We start from the raw sequence: 16647 nt of genomic DNA on the forward strand, positions 1-16647 counted from the left end.
GATCCCACAAGCCGTGCAGTGTGGCCAAAAAAGGTGGGAAAAAAGGAAAAAAGTATGTAGTCTTTCTCTTGGTTGAATTTTTGTTGTTGTTGTTTTGGTTGCCCTTTACCTTTTGGGTTCTCACCCTGGTCCCAGCCCAGTTCCTGAGGTTTTTCTTAGAAACATGTGACAAGACAGACAGTTGTGACAATGTTAAGAGAACTTGCCATGTGCCTGGGGGTAGGTGAGGGGAGATGTGACATCCTGGGAAAGTGCTGAGTCCAGTCTAGGGAGCAGGGAGGGATTTTTGGAGGTGGTGTCTGGCAAGAGTTAATGTGGGAGGGAAGAGGGCCCCTCAGCTGTAAGAGGAAGTGAGAATGGGTGGGGATGGCCTCTGGATCAGTGGGTGTGGGTAGAGAGGTAAGCAAGGCCAGGGTAGAAAGATTAGGGTTTAGGTGTTTTTTGTTTTTTTTTTAATTGTAGTATATAGTTGATTTACAATGTTGTGTTAATTTCTGCTGTACAACAAAGTGATTCAATTATACACACACACACACACACACATATACATGTATGGGCCTCAGAGGCAGCACAGTGGTGAAGAATCCGTTTACCAATGCAGGAGATGCAAGAGACTCAGGATTTGATTCCTAGATCAGGAAGATCCCCTGGAATAAGAAAAGGCAACCCATGTCAGTATTCTTGGAAAATTCCATAGACAGAGAAGACTGGTGGGCTACAGTCCACGGGGTCTCAAAGAGTCAGACATGACTGAGCACACACACACGTGCACACATACACACAGACACACACATATATACATTCTGTTTTAAAATATTCTTTTCCATTACGGTTTATCATAGGATACAGAGTATCTGTGCTACACAGTAGGACTTTGTTGTTCACCCATTCTCTATATAAAAGCATACATCTGCTAACTCCCATCTCCCACTCCACCCCTCTCCCAACCCCTTCCTCCTTGACAACCACCAGTCTATTCACTCTGTCCATGATTCCCTTTCTGTTTCATAGACTGAATCATTTGTGTCATATTTTAGACTCCATATATAAGTAATATCATATGGTATTTGTCTTTCTGACTTACTTCACTACGATAATCTCTACTTGCATCTGTGTTGTTGCAAATAGCATTATTTCATTCTTTTTCATGGCTGAGTAGTATTTCACTGTGTATATGTATACAGAGGGTAAGATATATACACAGCGTAAGATGGTTGGATGGCATCACCAACTCAATGGACATGAGTTTGAGCAGGCTCCAGGCATTGGTGATGGACAGGGAAGCCTGGCGTGCTGCAGTCCATGGGGTCGAAAAGAGTCGGACATGACTGAGCAACCGGACTGACTGATAATGCCCTAACATATAAGGAAAATTCATTATGATGAAATAACATCCCTGGAGGACACAGGAAGTCTCAGTAGTATGTCTGTCTTTTATTTTTTTTTCTTCTTTTGAAATATAGTCAATTTACAATGTTGTGTAGAAGTGTCTGGGTTTGTTAAATTTTTATTTATTTATTTATCTAGGCCACATGGCATGTGGGATCCTAGTTCAATCACGAGGGATCAAACTTGTGCCCTCTGAAGTGGAAGCTCGGGGTCTTAAACACTGGACTGCCAGGGAAGTCCCACGTGTATCTGTTTTCAAATGAATGTGTTCAGAATTGAGAAGTAAGATAGTCATCAGTCAATTGAATACTGCCCATAATTTTGTCTCATGCTTGACATTTAAAAATAGGTGCTAAATAAATACAGCAGTCTGTCTACCAAGATGCCAATGTGTTGGGTCAGCTTCTCCAATATTAGGAGTTATGTTTCCCTCCATAAACTCTGTTTCCCAAATAGTGAATAGCTCCTGACAAAACTCTCAAACAAAACAAAGTATATTCTGCCCTCTGTTTAAACATAGTTGCGTTTCTGAAAATTCAGTGAAAAATACTTTGTGTTGACTTATCAAATGGAGTCAGATAATTATGAACGGTGCTTTCGCCCACACAGGAGTCTTATGGGAATTGAGCAGTTCTTCTTGGGAGTTGGGAAGGGTGGAGGGCACTGTCCAGTGAACTGCAGGACTTTCGGCATTTTTAGCATTTCCAGCTCCTGCCCTCTAAACGCCAGAACCACCAACAGCTCTCCCCATCTGCCAAGACATTCAAAAATATTCACACAAATTTAAAAAGAAAATGAAGTGGGGAGAGGGGAGGAGGACTTCCTTGGCAGTCCAGTTAAGACTCCCTTCTTCCACTGCAGGGGGCATGGGTTCATCCCTGGTGGGGGAACTAAGATGTCACATTAAAAAAAAAAAAAAAAATAGTCCTAACCACCCCCCACCCGCCACAAACCCCGTTGAGAAGAATGATACTGAGGGAATATGGAGGAGGTCCCAGCCCCTGGATCTAGGGGAAAGAGCGGGAGTATCGCCCAGGCTGCCTGTGTTGCTGGTTTGGCAGTGAGATGCACGGGGCAAGGACTGGACCAGTAAATGTGCAGATGCGTGCGTGCTGGGGCTGGGTGAAAGAAGAGAAGTAGGGGATTTGGGTGAAACTGACGCTAAATCAAGCCACCCTTTTAGTATCTTCCTCCATGTCTCTCTCTCCCCTCCCTATACTGGTCACCTCCCCCCAGGACAACAAGAGCAGCCCATCCCTGGCCTCCCTTCACGCCTCTGTTCAACAGTCCATTCTCCAAGCCTTAGCCAGAGCTTTCTAGAGAGCACCCTGACTCCCTCTTCCCCATCCCTAGGCTCCAGCGGCTGATGGAAATCTTTCCGTTTCCGGCCACTGTGCAGGCTCTCCCCCGGAGATCACGCCCAGCAGTCAACTCCCACCCTCACCCGTTAATCCTGCTCATCCGTCAGGTCTGAGAGCAAATGCCCCCTTTTCGGAGACGCTCTCCCTAACTTCCCAAGGTGTTAGCTGGGTTTCTGGACACATGGTAGGAATTCATATAAAAAGACGGGCAAAGTGAGTTTCTAGCAATTTAATTTACCTTCATCAAATCCCCTAGGGCAGGTCAATTCTGTGTTGTTCACTGTCGAATACTCCATGCGGGGTACTTAGTAAGTGCTCAATAAATATTTCATAAACGAATGAATGAACGAACATACGAATTTATGCACACCCCTCCTCGAGGTTCAAGGCGCAGGGACGAGCAGGTTTTTATTTTCTGTCTCTATGCCTGCTTGCTCCGCGCATTCCAAGCTGCGTGGTCACGGAACCTCAGTTTCCCGGCCTGCGCAGGGGATGGGCCTCTTGGGGAGGACTTGCTCGCCGACGGGCGCGCACCCGCTTCGCACTTGCGCTCGCGGGATGCGGCTGGCTGGCCTGGGCCTCCCGCCGCCCCTCGGGACTCCCGCGCCGCGCACGCGCACGCGGGCCCCGCGTGGGCCACGCCCCCCGCCCGCGCTCAGGCCCGGCGCGCGCCGGCGCGGGGGGCGGGGGCGGCGGCGGACGCCGACGGGGAGGGGCGGGCCCGGCCCGGCTCGGCCCGGCCGCCCGCGCGCGGCTCTTGGAGCGCCCCGGGCCCGGCCCGGGCGGCGGCGGCGGCTTTAGCCGGAGGCCTCAGCGGCGCCTGTGTGCCGTACCGCACCGCAGCCATGGCCCTGGTGACCCTGCAGCGCTCGCCCACGCCCAGCGCCACCTCCTCCTCCGCCAGCAACAGCGAGGTGAGCCCCGGGCCCGCGGCCCTGGCCCGGCCGAGCAGCCGCCGCGCGAGGCCTGGGCCGCGAGTGCAGGGCGCGGGGCGCCGGGGGCTGCGCCGGGACAGCTTTGAGGGGTCCTCGGGCCTGCGGGCACCCCGCTGGACGACCCCCTCCCGGGTAGCCGGCCTGGGGTGACTGCAGTGAGACTGTGCAGTGCCGGTGTACCCCCGTCTGGGGTTGACTCTGTGTGTGACTCCTGTGTGGGGGGTGACAGTGTGTAAGTGTGACCCCCGTCTGGGGCGTGACTGTGAATGTGTGACACTGCCCCCTCGCCCCGTCAGGGGTGACTGCAGGGTACTTGTCCCAAGACTGGAACTCCTGATTGGGTAAACTGCGTGAGATGCCGGTTCTGGGATTCCGGACCCTGAATGCCTCCTCCTGTGTATTCCGGCCTGTCCCCTGGGGGCCGGGCCTGTGTAGTGATAGTGGGGAGAAGCCGCAGGGGTGCCCCTGTGAAGGTGTGAAATTGTTCCCCGTAGTGCACGCCCCTGGCTGTGGGTGTGAGTGGCAGTCCCTTGTCGCTGTGTGACAGTGAGCTCAGGGTGCTGGGTGATGGTGTCTTAGGTTTCTGTGTGCAGCTCAATCTGGATTCTTCCTGTCCTTGATATCTGCCCAGGCTGGGTGTTTAAGTGAAGCTGGCTGTATGGCCGAGGCCGATTCTGGGTTTCCTGTGATCGCCCCGGTGCTTTGAGGGGCTGAATGTGCCTCTCTGAGCGGTGCGGGTTTCTCTGGGTCTGTGTGACCCAGCCTGCCTCCTTCGCCCCGAGTCACTGGGGAATTTGTCCTCTGAGCCCACAGCTGTGCTGGACCGAGCTCGGCTGGGCCTCGGGCCTCCGAGCAGGAGAACTAGTTAGGGTCTTGGGTCTAAACTCAACATCCGTGGCCAGGCTGAGTGTTGACCCATAGACACCGCAGCTGGAGGAGGAGACGGGAACTGTTTATAGAGAAGGGAGAGGAGGCTGCTGGGGGAGGGCCCTGCAGGCAGGCCCAGGAAGTGACCCTGCCAGCATCAGGGCAAGTCAGGCCCCTTCTCCCTGGGGGAAGTTGACTGATAACACTGATAATGTTTGTGTGTGTCTCTGAGAGAAGAGGACCTGTTTGGGGTTTAACAGCCCTGCCTGTGGGGCCGGCTCCTGGTGGGCAGCTCTTCAGCCTGTTTCGTTGGGACTGGCAGGAACATTTCTCAACCTGGCTGCAGGGTTGAACCTCACAGCCCTGGCCCTCTCAAGGAGAGGCCGTTCATGAGTTATCTTGCCTGCAGACAGAAGGTTCTAACAATCCCTGCTCTGCATGGCAGCCAGTGGCCTGCAGCTGGGAAATGAGTGCGGCAGCTTTTCACTTCTCCGCAGAGACATCTGTTCCCTTACATCATTTCTACTACCGCTGTCTTGCAGTTTACAAAGTACTCCTCTGCACTTAATTTCATGGTCCCTTCTCAAAAACAACGGGTGAAGAAATCAGCTCCAGGAAGAGGTTATTCGGACAGCCTATCAAGCCTGAAAGTGAAGTGAAAGTGAAAGTCGTTCAGTCCTGTCGGACTCTTTGCAACCCCGTGGGCTATACTGTCCATGAAATTCTCCAGGCCAGAATACTGGAGTGGTGGGTTAAAACTGAAGTCGCTCAGTTGTGTCCGACTCTTTGAGACCCCGTGGACTGTAGCCTACCAGGCTCATCCCTCCATGGGATTCTCCAGGCAAGAGTCCTGGAGTGGGTTGCCATTTCCTTCTCCAGGGGATCTTCCCAACCCAGGGATTGAACCCGGGTCTCCTGCATTCCAGGCAGCCGCTTTAACCTCTGAGCCACCAGGGAGTGGTGGATAGCCTATCCCTTCTCCAGCAGATCTTCCCAACCCAGGGATCAAACCCAGGTCTCTCACATTTTGGGTGGATTCTGTACCAGCTGAGCCACCAGGGAAGCCCAAGAATACTGGAGTGGGCTATTCCTTCTCCAGTGGATCATCCCAACCCAGGAACCAAACCAGGGTCTCCGGCATTGCAGGCAGATTCTTTACCAACTGAGCTATCAGGGAAGCCTGTCAAGCCTAGGCCTCTGATTCTAAACCCCACTTTCCTTGTGTTACTTTGCATCCAGTCTACTTCTGCTGTAAATACGTTAAAAAAAATTACTATTTTTTTTTGACTGTGTTGGGTCTTTGCTGCCCCAAGGCATGTGGGATTTTAGTTCCCTAACCAGGGATCCAACCTGCCTCCCCTGCATTGGAAGGCGGATTCTTAACCACTGGACCACCAGGGAAGTTGCCACATGTAAAACTTTTGATTATTTTATTTCTTTAACCAAGATGGGATTCACATACCATAAATCCGCCATCTTAAAGTGGTTTTTAGTACGTGCCCAAGGTTGACCAGCCATCACCACACATTCCAGAACGCTTTCATCACCCCCAGAAGAAACCTCACAGCCCTTCGCCATCACCCACAGCCTCCCTCCCACCCACTCCTGCCCTGCCTTGCCCTCATCAAACTGTAGGCAACCACTAATGTTCTTTCTGTTTCACAAATTTGGCGTATTCTGGGCATATCATGTAAGTGGAATCATACACTGTGTGGCCTTCCGTGTCAGGTCTGTTTCCCTCAGCCTCATGTTTTCAGGGCTCATCCGTGTTGCAGCGTGAGTCAGAACCCCGTTCCTTTTTATGGCTGAGTAATATTCTGTTGTGTGAATGTGCATTGTGTTGGGCCTTGGGGTTGTTCCCACTGAGTATATTTTCACTTTCACTTTCTGGGCTTCCCTGGTGCCTCAGCCTACAATCCTTGGGTCGGGAAGATCCCCTGGAAAAGGAAGTGGCTACCCACTCCAGTGTTCTTGCCTGGGAAGTCCCGTAGACAGAGGAGTCTAGCAGGCTACAGTCCATGGGGTCGCAAAGAGTCAGACACGACTGAGCGATTAACACTTTTTTCTTTTCAGTATTCTACTGTATGGTTGTACCTTTTGTGGGACCTTAGGATTATTTTCCCTGAGCATATTTAAAATTATTATATAGAAAGCATTATTTTCACCAAGTGCCAGTGACCTCCAAAATAATAAAACTCAGACAGCTCTTCCTTACCTTGAGTAAATCAGCAGCATTAGTGGCTCCAGGAGCTGGCAGAGCCTGGGATGTTCCCCGGAAGGTGAGGCATCTTCCAGGTGGGGTGAGGCATGAAGATGCAGGGAGGAAGGGAGAGGGTAGCGTGTGTGCCATCTCTGAGCCTCTGGTCTGACCTTCCTCTGGTTACTTCCCCTCTTTGGGCCCCAGCTCATCCGAAAGTTCCGGCTTCCCTCTCACATGTGTTCCTTGGCATAGGTAGCTTCCTTCTCTGGAATAATTGATCTCGCATCGCCTTTCATCCCAAGACCCTTAGGGAGTGAGAATTAAGTGATTTTGCATCCCACCCCATCACTTCCTTACTCCTCAAAATGCGCATCCTTCGTTGAGTCAGAAACATTCAGGTCACTTCTTTCCTTCCCCAACCCGTGGTCCTGCCTGGCGTGGAAACTAAAGGAAGTCACAGCCCAACCCGCAGAGCAATGCTTCCCTCTTTGGTTTTGTTCCTTTCCCCTCCATCTTTATCTCATTTCTATCAATTTACCATGAACCTTGTCTCATTTTGTGAAAACAAGCAGAGAGCCCAAGAAGAGAGAAAGCAGTAGCTTTCAGGAACTGTGATTTTTGACCCCCATTCAAGGTAACTCATTTTCACGGGTGGATCTCCAGTTGCTTTGGGGAGGGGAGTATCGGATCAGGGTTTTTCAACCTCAGCATTGCTAACGTTGGGGCCAGAAAACCCTGTGTTGCAGGGGGCCCGTCTTGTGTGTTGCGGCGGATGTAGCAGCACTCTGACTGCTACCCACTAGATGCCACTAGCATCCTCCCAAAAAAGGCTCCGGCCTTGCCTGGCATCGCCTGCCAAGAGCAGTGGTCCCCAGTTGAGAACCACTGGGTTAGACCCAACAGTCTCTTCTGAGTTTGTTCCTCTGATCGTGTGAGTTGTTTCATGTATGTTTCACTTCGGGGCCGGAGCTGGTGGCCCTGTGGTCAGCAGAGCCGTCCCTGGTGTTTCCACTTCTCCTCCAGCATGGGGTGGGGAGCATGAGAATGAACTGATGCTCTCTGCCTCTGCCCAGTGCGATATGTACATGATCTTATTACAGCGTGGGGATTCCAGGACCCTGTGCCAGGCTCGTTCATTGGTGAAATTGCCACCTGTGTGTGTGTCCCTGGCTGCCCGGAACCCTCCACACATGACCTTTTCCCACCACTGCCAGCTTCTGTCTGGTTTCTGTCCTCAGTCAACCTTGCGTCTCTCGCAGCCATCGCTGCTTTCCAGGTTTCTCTCTTTCCCTTTCAATGGGCCCTTCTGTGTAACATAGTAAACATGCCAGCTCTCAGTGGTGGAAAGTTGTTGGGGTGTGTGTTTTCTTCTCATTTGAGTTTTCTCCTTGAAAGAAAAAGAAAAGAAAAATTACAGTTGGGGCTTAAATCATGGTTACTTTTGGAGCCTTTAACCCTCCTGGTCTTGTAACCTTTAGAAGATATTAAATATCCCTTTCTTTCATGTCTGAAAATACACTAAGAGCCTAGAAAGTTTTATATTAAACATGAAAGCCTTTTTGAGAACTTACCAAAAGCTTTGAGACCCCCTGACAGCCTGATCCTAGCTACCTTCTGTTAAGAAAGACTTGCCTGGAATGGTGGTGGTGGTGGTTTTTTAAACTTGTGTGTTGTGGCTTAATATGGTGTTAATCATTTGTGATTACCAGGGGGTTGGGATTGAGGTGAGGGGGAAATGGATAAAGGCAATCAAAACATATAAATTTCCAATTATAACATAAATAAGTAATACAGACACAGTATACCACATGATAAATAAAATTAACACTGTTGTATGTTATATTTGAAAGCTAGTAAGGGAGTAAATTGTAAGAGTTATGAAAAAAAAGTAATGGTGTTGATCACTCAGCTATTGCTTAGATTGAAGAAGGAAACAGAGCCTCTTAAAACTTCACCTCCTTCCCCTAAAAGAGAAAAATGGGGGACTTCTCTGGTGATCCAGCGGTTAAAGACTCTGCGCTTCCAATGCAGAGGACACGGGTGCGATTCCTGGTTGGGGAACTAAAATCCCACATGCCTGCATGTCCAAATAAATAAAATTTAAAAGAAAGAAAAACTGGATGAGCTCCGAAGCAGCACTGGAAAAGGGAGAGCTCAGGGCGGAATGAATGTGTGGAGTACCTGGGCTGGCTAGGAACACTGCGTTAGCAGGCACCCATCTGCGATGCCTTGGAAGGTAGGCGGGAAAACATCAGGAAACTTGAACATTCCTCCACAGGAATTCTTCAGGGGAGCAGCAGAGCAGGACTGGTCTGGGAAGGGTGCGGTGTTTGGAAGGAGCCAGGTTTCCTGGACATTTGTACCTTTTGCAGACACCAGAGCAGAAAATGTGAGCCTTGTGTCCGAGGCTCATTGATAGCCGCGTCTGGGCTGTGACATTCTCTTCCTTTCTCTGCAGTTGGAGGCCGGCAGCGATGAAGATCGCAAGTTAAACCACAGGTAAGCAGGCTTCACATTTTCACCCTGGAGTCTTTCTTCCAAGCAGGTAAGAAATACTCTTGTGCCTTTCCAAAAGGGAGAACCCTGGAGAAAGACTACACCAGCTTTTCAGTAGTAGGAGGGCTTTACAGATGAACAGATATTTAACTGTAAACAGCTTTGATAATTATGTAACATTCAGAGAAGAAGAAAAATAATTGCCAGTATTCCACCACCCTGGCTTTGCCATAATGAGTATCTTTACAAACTTCCTTCCAGGTTTTACCTCTGCTTTAAAGAAAGTAATCATTCTAATATGTTCTCACTTTTCCATCATGCTTTTGGGAGGGTATTCGTTTTGAGGTAAGTACATTGCTGATTTGAAACAGACATTCAACCCCTCAGTTTATTAATTTAGGATGTGTGTGTGTGTGCACGTGTGCACGTGCCTGTTGAGAAGTTTCTTAAGCTTGTAGTCCTCAGTTGCTATATTCCCAAGTAGACACTAGAAATATGGCTGTTTTTCTTTTCCAAAAATTGGGTGTTTTGTTGGCTTGCAGAAGCTTTAGTAGTTTATTATATAATGCATTCTTCTGTTCCAATGATCTGGTCTTAAACCCTGGCTCTTAAGAGTTTAAAAAAGTAAACGGCTAGATTAAGAAAAAAAAAAAGAAGAAACCGCACAGAATTTCAAGGATACTGTTCTTTTATTTATTATTATTATTGTCTGTTTCATCTTGGGAAGGGGAGGAGAATTAACTGGAAGAGGAAATATGTGTTGAGAAGCAAGGGTCAGCCATTCATTGCTGAGAGCAGACTTTCCTCCTGGTTAAACGCACACACAGGAGTGGTGGAGCTCCACCTTGCCTGTCTGTGAAGTTTCCTGTGTGTTTGAGGGAAGGAGGCACCCTGTTTTCTAAAATTCACGTGTGCAGGAAAATAATCGTCTTAGTACAGTGGCCGGGTCCTCGTTTTCACATTACACTGGAGGAGGACCAGGCGCTGTGACACATCTCCTCCTTTAAACTGGGGGTTCTGGTTGCTCAGAGTCTCGAAGGCCAGAATCAGCCGGATTCCCAAGTGGGGGCAGTCACGGTCCATGTTGAGAATCAGCCGGTGGAGGCTGGGAGGGGAGTGGAGGTCTGCTCCGGAGACTGTTGGGGGAGGGAGATCAGGGCGGAGGGCCTGTGGAGCGCCCCGCGCCCCCAGCTCGTCTCCAGCCGTTCCCTGGACTTGGACTCTCTTCTCCCCCTCAAGCTGGTCCCTTTCTTCCAGGGCTCTTCCCCAGGAGATGGCACTTCGATGGTCTTCGGGGCAAAGAAATATTTCGTTTTTTATTTGCCCTTCCTGCGCTGACAACATAGCACTTTGAATTGTTTCCATTAATAAAGAACTTACAGCTGGCAGTGATAGGAAAATGTGTATGTGCTGCTGGTCAATAAAAGGCCCCGTTCTTTGTATCGTTTGGAGCTGAAGAGGGCCATTCAGAGGGAAGTAAAGGCAGCTCTCTGCGGGACCACATCTCATCCTCACAGCAACCCCAGGAGGAGGGGGTATTCCCACCCTCCACCCCCCAGGTCGCAGGTTGCATTCTAAGTGGGGCCTCCATTGGACAATGGAGTTTGTCGTAGGACTCATGTCATAGGACTCATAACACGTGAGTTTGTCATAGGACTCCGCCTTTCCAGGGAACAGTTTCGTGATTCAGTTGGACACCAGTGTTGCAGGTCAGGCATTCGACTTGCTGAGGTCGCCTAGGTGGTTGGAGGCAGCATCAGGGCTGCAACCCAGGACCCCTGCTGACTTGTGACGGTGCCTCCCGGGAGGTCAGATCACCCTGGTGACCACCGTGAGTCCTTCTTCGCTGCTCTCAGTGCCCAAGGCCATCGTGAGTGCTGGGAGACCCAGGCTGGCTCTGGGTCTGATCCCTGACCTGGGCTCTGATCCTGTCCTCACAAGCGTCCCCTTTCTTCTGCTCTTCACTCACCTTGACATTCAGGCCCCGTTTCAGGTAGAGTACAGAGTCCTGCTGTCTAGCCCTCTGAGCCCAAGGAGAGAAGTGCTGAGGTCCCCGTGTAAGCGGCGTGACTGCAGTTCATTGGCATCTGCGTGGGGATTTGCGTTTCCAGACCTCTGCTCTCTGAGCTTCTCCTCGAGAAAAAAATGTGTGGAATGGCTGGTCATTCTTTACTCTCTGAGGGGAGGAGAGTTGGCGCGAGGAGGTCTCTGCTTCACATTCATCCTGAAGTTAATCTGACCTGATTTGGTGTCTAAAGGGTGCTGGGGTGGGAGAGAAACTGGGGCCCGCAGGGTCCTCCTGTTCCCTTGCCCCTTTGTCTACCCTTAATGGACAGTTTCATCTTGCGGATCCTCCAAGAAGTGATCTTGGACCCAACGTGTAGCCAGTGAACTGCTGAGTTCGTGGGTCAGATCTTTCTCACCCTGCCCTCTTCCCCACCGCCTTCCCCCGCTGGGAGCACCATGGTCAGGCCCGGTTCACTGAGGGGCCGCCCATCAACCCATCCTTGGACCTCAGTTTATCATCCAGCTGTCAGAGGGCTGGCAGTCTGGACATGCCCCCAGCTTCATCCTCCTGGTCCACACAGCCTTTTCTGCCTTTCAGCCTCACCGCTGGCCTTTCCTTGCACGGACGTGCCGTTTTTGAGTTCTACCACTGCTCCCTGACCAGGCTTCTTCTCTAAGCCAGTTTCTTTTCCAGTTGGCCGCAGTCCTCACGGCCAGCTCCGCTTGCTTCCCCGCAAACCTCTGTGGCTTCCCTGTCCTCAGCAGGTGACTCCTGGTTTCTTTCTGGTACCACACCTGCCTTCCCTGGGCAAGCACCTGGGTTTTTGTCTCATCCCTAATTGTTGGGGCTTCCCTTAGTGACAGGGTCTTAGTTCTCCACCTGCATGTAGCATTTCAGGAAGCTTAAACGTATTAACTTGGTTTTGATTCTGCAGTAAATTGCATTCGTGTACAAGAAAGACATTTGGAGGAAAGATAATGGGGTTCGGAGTCTGGCTCTTGCACTAGTAGAGATGCCCACACACCTCTAGGAATTACTGTATCTCTGTAGGTCTCTGTTCTTGTATCAGTAAAACAGATAAAGTGCTGGTCTTTCAGGGTTGACCAGTAGTTTGTACGGAGCTCCCTGCCCAGAGCCAGGTCCATGATGGGTGTGGAGGACAGTGGCCGTGACTGGTCTTCAGACGATGGTGTTCCATCAGTGTTAGTTTCACAGCCCAGCAGTACAGGGTCAGACTCCCCGCAGGCACCAGGCCCACTGCACGGGGGCTGGGAGGGCCATCCCCGTGGATGCCCGGTGACTCGGACCAGGGACCAGCCTGCATCGCTCACCGGGTGATGCCCCCGTACGATGGGAACAGGAGTGCACCTCTTGCAGAATCTTGACTGTCACCCAGTCAGTTTCTCTGAAGGCCTGGGGGCCATCTGGGGAGCCGCTGTCCGCCTGTGCAGAGGGAAGATGAGGGACCCAGAGCCTGCACCGAGCCCTTACTCCCCCTCTGCCCTGCCCGCTCTGTGTGCAGCCTGCTGCTGGCCTCCGGCAGTCCCCTTTGGGAAACTGCACCGTTCGGACTGTGGGAACTGGTGAGCAGATGGCTCTGCCACAGCAGCCCCTGGCTCCCTCGCCATCCTGGGAGCTGCCTCGGTCTGGCAGGAGACTCAAGTGGTTGTGTGCCAGGCAGGGCCCCCGGGAGGGAATAGGGTTGTGTTGTTTCCAGATGGTGGATCTGGAGTGAATGTTTTGCTGCTTTTTTTTTTTTTAATCCAGCTTTTCCAAGTCAAGCACGTGAAATGATCATTAGAGTTCTTTTAATTTCTTTTCTTGCTTGCCCAAGCAAACACTTGGGCCAGAGCAGCAGGATTTTATCTTCTCTCTTTTACCCAGTTTTAGTGGGAAACTGAACTCCTGTGCACCCGCCTTTCCCTCGCTCCTCTCCCCATTTCGGAAATCCCCAGAGGACCCCCATCTCTGTGTCGCCTTCTCTCCTCGTGGACGAGTCAGGATGGGGTGTGTCCTCTATCTGCAGGCCTTGACTCCCATCTTCTTTTAGAGCCTCTTCTTCAATGCCTGTCTACCCTTGGAGCTTCCTCTGACTTCCTTGATGGTTTTTCAGCCTGGACTTTGACTGTCCCTGTTGAGAGTCAAGTCTGTCTAGTTAAGTCCTGCCCAGAGGGGTTGCACTCTGCCACATCCAGGCTCCGTGTAGCAGGCTGCTGTATCAGTGAGCTACTGCTGTGTAACGAGCCACCCCAAACTCCCAGTCAAAACGGTACACAGGTTTACTTCTCAGCTTGCATGAGCCAGGAACCCTTGACACGATTGAGTTGGATCTTCTGCTCGGGGTCTCACGTGGCTGCAGGCAAGATGTTGACCAGGGCTGGGGTTGCGTCTGTGCCTTGGGCCCTCTTCCAAGTTCACTCTGATTCTTGATAGAATGCATTCTCTTGTGGCTGTAGACATGGCTGGCAGCTTCTTCAAGGCTAACAAGAGAGTTTGCTGCCATCAGGGAATGCCATCAGGAGAGATGATTGCCTTTGCTATCAGTTATAAACTAATTAAGGGAGCAGCTCTCCCATCCTGGTCCCTGGTCCCAGCATACACTCAGCACAGGGTGCTTGCCCAGGGTCCTGGGTAGAATCCGCCCAGAAGTCTCAGTCCATGGGAGTTGTCGAGATGCGCCAGTCTAACGGAGAGAAAGACGCATAAAGAAGTAGCTTTCTGTTCAGTGTTGCAGACGTGGTAGGGTGTGTCAAGTAGAGGCGATACTGGCTAGTGGGAAGGGGCCAGGAGCCCCGGGGAGCCGGCAGGGTTCGACCACCTGCCAGACACCGTCCTGTTCTTGTGGCTCTGCGCCCACACGCCCCTTCACCCCTGAAGACCTGTCTTCCTCTCTTCCAGCCTGAACCCCAGGGGCCCTGCTGTGAGCAGTGTGCCCTGTCCTGTGACCTCCCTGACCGTGAACTCGAGTGAGGCTGGTACTCGATGTCCCTTCCTAAGCAGTGGGTCGCCTGGGTGGGCACCGGGGGTGGGCAGTGTGTGCACATCAGGGCTCCCATTCACGAGGGGCTGTAGGTGCTGGGAACTTGGGCAGCTCGTCTCATTTCTGTCACCCCCACGAGATGCCGGCCTCATTGTAGGAAACCGCAGTTCCCTGGGGCCGGAGACAGGGTTTAGACTCTGGTGGCTGTGATCAGAAACCCTCGTCCCTTCCTGTCCCCTCCCTCACAGCTTTACTGGCAGCCGCCTCCCACCCCCACCCCACCTTGAAATGCTCGGGATGCACACACTTGGAACAAGTGGAGAGTTAATCCGATTCTGTTGGAATGTAATTAAAATTACTAAGGTTAACTTAAAATGGGTTTTGCTCAGAGTCTAGTAGGTTTCATTAAACGTTTGAAATAGCAGTGCTCAGACTTCTAAAGCATGCCTCGAGGCCCTAGCCTCATTTTTCCGTGCACTTAGCACACCAGGGAGACGTGTGCACCGGAGAAGGCGCGTGTGAGCCCTTTCTTCACAGTGGTACCCACGATCACCCTGTGGTAAACAGGGTGTTTACCTGCTAAAATGTGTTACCTGCTGTGTACTTTAGGCCAGTCACTAAACGTCTCTGGGCCTCCACTGCCTCCTCTGTCAAGTGAGGTGAAATTAGATAACAGCTCCCAAACCCAGGAATAAGCATCTTCAGGCCCATCAGTTTAGTTCTGTGTCACCGTGTTACAGCTTCTAACCATCCTCCGTAGCTTTGTAACAACGCATCCAGAGTTTCTCCTTTATTCTCAGGCTGAGAACAAGGTCAGCTGTATTTGGAGGGTAAGGGGGGGCTTCTCGCTGAGTCACCCTGAGATGGCGAGAACTGGTGTGGCCTCTGAGAGGAAGTGGACCCTCTGCTTGGACCCACTTCCCCCTCAGCGCGTGTTGGGCCAGGCACGCTTTGCCCCGGGAGCAGGGCCATGCCCTTGGTGGTGACTGCCTGGGCAGAAGGGACTCCCTCCTTCAGAGGTCATCTTGGCGTATGTTGTGCTGCCGTGAGACACTCTAGATTTGGGCAGCTTATTGGGAATATTCCTAAGACTAGGAGGAGGAAGACTCTGGGCCCACCAGAGTCTTTCTGCTTTGAGAAAGGCTGCAGGAAGAAAACAGGATTAATCAAAATAGGATTAATCTGGGTTGGGAGGAGCCACTCCCAGGGCATGCCAAGTGATGGGGCTGGGAGTGGGGGGTGGCAAGACTAGGAGTCTGGCCTGCGAGGTTCCCACATTGGAGCACGGAAAGCCCTGGAGAGGGTTCGCGCTCCCGCAGTGGAGATGGTATGTGTTGATGAGAGCGCCCCACCAGGAGCCCGCCCCGCCCTGCAGTGTTGGGCGAGAACCAGGGATACATGACTGCCGTGTAAATTACACAGTCATGCTCCTGGCTGTGCTTGGCTGGGGCGGGGCCTCTGGGTCAGGTCTGTACACCCCTACCCCACCCACTGTGTGACTATGACCTCAGGCCAGCCCCCCTGCCCTCCCTGAAACAGGAAGAGTCCTCCTGGGCTTCAGGGAGCTTCTGTGAGGCTGAGAGGGCGTCTTGTATATTGTGTTGTGTCTGGTCCTTGTCTGACAACAGGGCACCGTTACTTTCACTGATGCTGGGACGCGACAGTCCCTTCTGCTGCCTTCCTGACCGTCTTACCCCCCACCCCCCGCCCCAGAGGAGTTCTAGATCAAAACCCAAAAAGGTCAACCTAGTCAAACCCAAGGGAAAACAGCAGCCTCTGCCCGACCTGTCTTCCTCCAAGTTACACGGAGCCTGGCACCAGGTTTTTATCCGCAAAGCATCACGTCTTGTGTGCCTTTATTTTTACAATTAAAAGAATTTTTCCTTCGTTGAGTGGCAACTTTTGAAGCTTTTTTTTTTTTAATATTTTGTTTCAAAGAAGGCCCAGAGGCCCCCTGCTTAGGAAATGCCCCAGGGGCCTCCGTGCGCTGGGAGAAGTGACCGCCACACGCTTGCTTGCCGAGCATTGGGACCCGCTGGGGAGGGGACTGTTGATGTGGTTTGGAGGGAGCCGGGCCCGCTGCCACCTCCGGAGATCGCTCGTTTCTTCTCCCCAAACGTCTAAGCCCACAGTTCCATGCCATGTCTGAAGCCGGTGGAAGTTGGGAGTGTGTCTGTTCAGGGCTGCGGTGGAGACCGCTGAGCCCCACGGCAAGCGAGCTTCCTCAGGAGCCCACTTGCCAAGCCTGGGCGCCCTGTGTGGGCCCCGCACGCCGGGTGGGGGAAGGAGTATCTCGTGAAACGACCTGGTAACGGAGGCACTTTTTATCTAAGAGTGGTTTGCCTTATCAACTCAGCCCACGTATATTCGGTGCCTGTGTATGTTTTGGGTTCTGTGCCGAGGGCTGGGAA

General features: G+C 51.8%; 1 protein-coding gene and 1 long non-coding RNA gene across 3 annotated transcripts in view; one reads left to right on the forward strand and one right to left on the reverse strand.

Moving 5' to 3' along the window:
- Nucleotides 1-1499: 1499 nt before the first annotated feature.
- LOC147355645 (uncharacterized) lies at nucleotides 1500-3324 on the reverse strand. Its single transcript, XR_015144701.1, has 2 exons — nucleotides 2989-3324; nucleotides 1500-2140 (listed from the first exon to the last, which is right to left on the reverse strand). It is a non-coding gene; the product is annotated as an uncharacterized LOC147355645 (long non-coding RNA).
- A 123-nt stretch (nucleotides 3325-3447) lies between these two features.
- SSH1 (slingshot protein phosphatase 1) overlaps nucleotides 3448-16647 on the forward strand; it is a 56403-nt gene continuing 43203 nt past the window's right edge. Inside the window, exons 1-2 of one of the 2 annotated variants that reach the window (XM_086348457.1) lie at nucleotides 3448-3664; nucleotides 9211-9251. In XM_086348457.1, coding sequence (XP_086204583.1) covers nucleotides 3596-3664; nucleotides 9211-9251 — 110 coding nt within the window. In that variant the 5' untranslated portion in view covers nucleotides 3448-3595. The remainder of the gene's footprint in view (nucleotides 3665-9210; nucleotides 9252-16647) is intronic. The other variant, XM_086348454.1, reaches the window with a different exon arrangement.

Source organism: Bos grunniens, chromosome 17, assembly GCF_055505025.1.
Source record: "Bos grunniens cultivar Pamir isolate PY7600 chromosome 17, Bosgru_T2T1.0, whole genome shotgun sequence".
Classification (NCBI taxonomy): domain Eukaryota; kingdom Metazoa; phylum Chordata; class Mammalia; order Artiodactyla; family Bovidae; genus Bos; species Bos grunniens.